The following is a 6,000-nucleotide window of genomic DNA, read 5'->3' as shown; positions in this document are numbered from 1 at the left end:
GATGATGTCAAAGAAGTTAGAAGGAATGACATCCATGATCCCATCAACAAATAACTATATTATTAAATATCAATTCTACATCATGTAAACACCAAAATAACTTGGTTGGTAGGATAAATTATCTTTTAACATACGAGTTGCTTTCAACATGACATAGAATAACAACACATACATAGATATTATGTCATAAAATAGAGAACCTGCATACATATTTTTTTCTTTCTTACTCTAAAATAGAGAGTGTACCAATAGAATTAGGAAGGCGGAGGTTAGAGCCCTCATAAAAATAAGCAATAAGTTCTTCTTCCGTTGGTTCTGTAGTCTCTGGTTCTTCGGCCATACTATCTGTTTGCAAGCAATTACGTTGTTAAAAGGGAGGGGGAAGGGTGATGATGTCAAAAAATTAGTAGGAATGGCATCTATGATCCCATCAACAAATAACTATATTATTAAATATCGGCTATCCATCATACACATACCAAAATAACTTGACTGGAAAAAATCATCTTCAAAAACTGATTCAAAATTTTGGCATAATATATACCATCTAATTACTTCAACAAAAATAAGATAAAAACAACACTTTCTTTTTTCAAAACCAAAAAGTACAAGCAAATTTCATATAATCTTCCTCACAAACCCTAAACACAAAAAATCAAGGACATAAGGTAAAAAGATAATTTTTGATACACAAAAGCTGTGGCATAAAATGGTAATTAATTTAAAAGAAAATTGAAAAGCGTACGTACCGATTATTGGCGTATCGCAGTTGAGGAGGACCATAGTTGGAGAGAAAAGATCCTTTCCGCTGCTGTCCTTATCAAGCACCTCCGACTAGGAATCCAATTTTAGGCATTCCAAAGATGGGACATTGTCTTGTCCATGTTTGTGTAGAGCTTGGTATTTGGCTTTGCGGTTGTAAGAGAAAATAGGACGGGCGGTTTTGTTTTGGGTTTTGGTGTAAGATCCCACATCGACCAATGGAGAGGGGGTGATGTGCCTTATATGTGCACACCCGCATCCATCTAGCACGAGGCCTTTTGGGAGCTCACTGGCTTTGGAGTCATAGGAACTCCGAAGTTAAGCGAGTTGGAGGCTGGAGCAATCCCAGGATCGGTGACCCACTGAGAAGTTGCTCGTGAGCTCCCAGAAACAAAACCGTGAGGGCAGAGAAGGGGGCCTAAAGCGGACAATATCGTGCTACGACAGAGCCGATCCCGGGATATGACAATTTAGTATCAGAGCCACTCTACCGTGTGGTGCGAGTGTGCCGACGAGGACGTCAGGCCCTTAAGGGGGGTGGATTGTAAGATCCCACATCGACCAACGGAGAGGCGGTGATGTGCCTTATATGTACACACCCGCATCCATCTCGCACGAGCCCTTTTGGGAGCTCACTGGCTTCGGAGTCATGGGAACTCCGAAGTTAAGCGAGTTAGTGGGCTGGAGCAATCCCAGGATAGGTGACCCACTGGGAAGTTGCTCGTGAGCTCCCAGAAACAAAACCATGAGGGTAGAAAGGGGGGCCCAAAGCGGACAATATCGTACTACGGCAGAGCCGATCCCGGAATGTGACATTTGGGTCTCATTTTTCTTTTTCTTGTATGCAATCGATCTAGGGCCACAAGTAAAAGGGGTGGAATTAGATATTGCACGAGATTTTTTCCTGATTGAATAATAAATTATCATTAAAAACTAATAGACCCCAATTTAGACCAAATTCTATATGCATTCCCTGTCCCCTACCTATGTTTTTGTCATCTGTCCATCTAGTTAACCAACTAATAACTATGTTAACTCATATAAGAAAATTAATAAAATATATTATTTCTTATCCCTTCACTTTCCCAGCCCATCAACTTAGTACCGTCATCAAGCAAAGCTTGGACCTCCTCAACAACCAAATTTTGTCTGTAAAGCCATTGAAGCTGAATTTTTCTTTCAAAACTTTGACCTATTGGGGTTATAAACTTTGAACCATGGCTTGTTCGATTTTGTGGTCTCTTGTTCGTGAGTTTTTTCATAAAAGAATTTTAAATAGGAATCCTCAATAGTATCCAAATTTATCCTAATCAATAGCAGGAGAATTCAATCTGAATTTAGCATATAAATCTTATGAACACAAAAACCCCCCCAATTTGTACTCTCCTTTAGTTTATTCATCTGTTATATGTTTCTTATTCCTTAGGTTGTTGTTCTAATTGATGTATCTGTTTGCCGTTTTTCTGGCTTTTCAATGAAGCCTCATTTAGTGAAAAGAAAAAATATAAAACCGCAAATATAGTATATATATGATACACTTGGTTGGTTGAGTTGAGGCATATTCTCATTATTATTTTTTATTATCTTTTTTTCACTCAATAAATTTCAAATTTTTATCAGGATGCAGGATGGGGCACAATAAACATCGCTTATATCTGTAATAACAAATATGGAACAATATATGTTGGTGTCGATTTGAGGAGTACATGTAGTATGAACAAAGGATTTATAACGACAGATGATGCATACAAATATTTACACATGGAGAATTGCAATGTATTTGCAACTAGGATGGGAAAGGTCTCCCATTGCAAGAAAATGTTAGCATATGTGGACAAACACTTTCGTGATCGTGGAGAAATAGTTAATGGCATCCGTGAAGCATCAGAAAAAGTTTATAAGTTTATTTATAGCTGGGAAACAAAAAGGAAACTATAATTTAAGGCGTCTACTATTATGTTTGGATGGAAGGTTGGATGGAAGGGTGTAGGTAAAGTTCCTTATGTATGTGAAGTTACGCATTCTGGAGTGGAGGTAAAATCCAAATCCAAGCGTTGCACAGGATTTGTGAATAGAAGCGGTGGTCCACATGCTATGAAATACTTGTATAATTGCAATAGGAAAGTCCATAGTTCAAATGAATTGTTACAACATGTGATCAGGGCTTTATTATATGCAATCCTTTTTTATGAATATAACGGTAGATATGTGTGCGTATTTGAGGTATTAAAATAAAGAAGTTTTGAAACGTTATATGACCGACCGATTTTGAGAGCACTTCTCTATCATTATGATGCCTTAGCTAGTTATCTTTCCAAATCATTGTTCTTTCTCTTTGACAAGCTTGATTACATGTATGCACACGACATTAATGTGAAAGTGCATGAAGGATTCCAAAGAAAGTTTGAAGGAGAATATGTGAAGAATGTTGCCGTGTATCAAGGACCAACATACATTATACGACTCGTACATTTTAAGACCCCAATTGATGAACTATATGAGAAGTTGAAAAGAAAAAATAGTCAACGTGTTGTGCCTCCTGAAGTTGGATATCTACTATCAATTCAAATTGAAGAAATTGGTGAGGCTCTTATTTTGTGTGGTAAGATAACAGAGGAGTTGGTGGGAAATTTACAAGACATATAGCACCTTTTAAATAACTGCACGAATATTAATGTTTTATTTAGACTAGTGGGTGAGATAATTGTTTCATTTTTTTTCCTTTTTCATTAATAATTGGAATTGTTTCAGGAATTAAGTTAATGCATTTACTGTTCTTAAATTACTAGCCTCTCTGCACGCGCTTCCGCGCTTGCGAGAGGTTTTTTAAAAAAAGTAAGTAAATTTATTTTAGAATTAAAAAAGATAATGGGTAGTTGTGTTCCATAAAAATAGGATCCATTATCTGCTTTTTCTTTTTCTTTTAATTTTTTTAAATATAAAAAAGTGTGAATTTACCATATTATCCTCATTTAATTAATAATTTGAATTCTTAATGTTTGCATTAACCAAGGGCATTTTCTAGTATTTTATATATATAGATAAAGAAAAATATCAATGATTCAGATTGCATCTAAAATAAACATGATAGCCAATCCATGTATCCGTGTAAGCCCAACTTCTATCAAATTATGCAGATATAAAAATATGAAATAAAATTGCCCAGTTAGTTTTTATTAAGTGTTTCTAGTAGTATGTTCATGTAACATCATACTTTTGGGAATTAAGTTTATGCATTTCTTGTTCTTAAATTATAAAGGAAAATATCAATGATTCAGATTTTATCTAAAATAAAAACATGATTGTTTTCGTATATCCATACATCCTTATAAGCCCAACTTCCATCAAATTATGCATATATAAAAATAAGAAATAAAATTGCCCAGAAACAAAGAGATCAAAAATTGAAATTAAAACCATCTATCACAATTACAACACCAAAATTCCTAAATTTAAATTCCACATAAATAACGCTTCTTCTGCCACTTCCTATTCCTATCTACTTACTTCCCCCACTTCCCCTCACATGCTTAATGTTTCTCCTACCTACAACTGAACATCGGCGTCTCCGCCTCCGAAATTCGCCTGCCCTTCACTGCTTCATGATCGAAAATCACGCGCTTGATGCTCACACAGTGCATCCGCAGAAGACGAAGAAAAAGAAGAGCATCGAGACCAAGGCCACGGACTCGAACGCCGTTACCAGCGGCCAAACGACGTCGTCCACGATCGACAGGCTCAGCTCCGGCCACCACCTCAGCAGGCTCCGCGGGGCCCACCCCATCGGCGACCTGAATGCTGACGCGGACCGCCACCAGGACATTCTCTCTTGCTCTCTCGACTGCAGTCTTCACTTCAGTGACCCGGCGCTTGCTTTCTCTCTAGTTTCGACCGGGTTTGTATTTGTAAGGAGGAGAGGGAGAGAGGGAGCGGGGTTTTTATACATGGAGGAGGGCGATGGCAAAATGGTAAATGAAAATAAGTGGGGTCCGTTGATCCACGGCGGAGATTGGGGGTTAGGATCAGAGATGTGCAGCACTAGTTGGGAAATTCTTGTTAATAAGACAAAATATGCAATTATTTGAAAAATAGTTTGGAGGGAAAATTAAAAAACGACAACGAGATTGAATTCAATCACATTCAAAAAGTTTTGAAGAGTTTTAGAAAATAATGGCTTTCTTCTATTGGCTCGTGCAAGTGGCAAGTCTGGAAAATGGAACTTTTTCTTTTCCGATAAAACCGATATTGGAAGGAAGATTCCTACCGGTGCAGACCTAAATACTCTTATTATGCAATTCATGGGTGAGAGGATATTTTAGCTATTGAGCATACACAATTGGCTCCATAAACCACTTTCTTATGGAGAAATCGTAAAAATGTAACTTTAATCATACTCCCTATCCACATTCTAAAATATGAAGTCCTCTAGGAGCTTTTAAATCTGATGAGAGAGAAAAGATTCCTAATGGCTCCCTATAATTTAATGTTGCTTTATTTAATGAGTATTTTAAACCTTTATTTAATGCTAACTATTTTATTTTTTATTTTTTAATAGAAATGGACCAATCAAAAAAGAGTGATAGTATTTATGACTCTCCAAATTAATGAGTATGGTTGGAGTTGAAATTTTTTAGAGAGCTTCTAAAATAGTTTTCTTATATTGTTAGCTAAATTTTAGCAAACAAATAAAAAACATCATTGTGGATGCTCTTAACTAATCATAATCCATATTAATAGGGTGTTAGTTGGATTTACACATACATACGTGCTCCCAAATAGTCAAGGACGACCCAAGGATTTTAAAATGGTATGGTTAAATTTACTTTACGTGAAGGGGTTATGTTTGTGGGGTGTTAGTAGTTATAATCAATTAAGGACCATCCCTAGAAATAATCTTGGATGGTACCGATGTGTGAGTTCCTCCTTTCCTTTCCTAACTTTAGCCAAATAAATAAAATCATATTTAATATTTAGAAGTATTTTTCAGTATATGGTTAACTTTTGAAAAATTTCAAACGATAACGTTACAATTTGAAATTGAGCTAAAATCAAGCATTCAGGGAAAAGAAATTGTCAATCACGAAATTCAAAAAATCCAATTACATCAACTACTTGATTATTGTACACATTATCCCTTCAATTCAAATGACTCACTATCTTATTTCAGATACACAAGTAATATGTTGACAATCTCCTCCAATAATTCATTTGTTTGATACGAGTTAGATTTATTTATTT

General features: G+C 36.0%; 1 protein-coding gene across 1 annotated transcript; it reads right to left on the bottom strand.

Annotated features, from left to right (window-relative positions):
- On the bottom strand, positions 4,278–4,682 carry LOC109949773. The gene has a single exon (XM_020565984.1). It carries the CDS (start codon positions 4,583–4,585, stop codon positions 4,391–4,393), a length of 195 nt encoding a protein of 64 aa, XP_020421573.1. The 5' UTR covers positions 4,586–4,682; the 3' UTR covers positions 4,278–4,390.

The sequence above is a fragment of the Prunus persica genome, chromosome G6, assembly GCF_000346465.2.
Source record: "Prunus persica cultivar Lovell chromosome G6, Prunus_persica_NCBIv2, whole genome shotgun sequence".
Taxonomy (NCBI): domain Eukaryota; kingdom Viridiplantae; phylum Streptophyta; class Magnoliopsida; order Rosales; family Rosaceae; genus Prunus; species Prunus persica.
The sequence above is the reverse complement of the archived record's forward strand: the minus strand, read 5'-3'. Positions and strand labels throughout refer to the sequence as shown.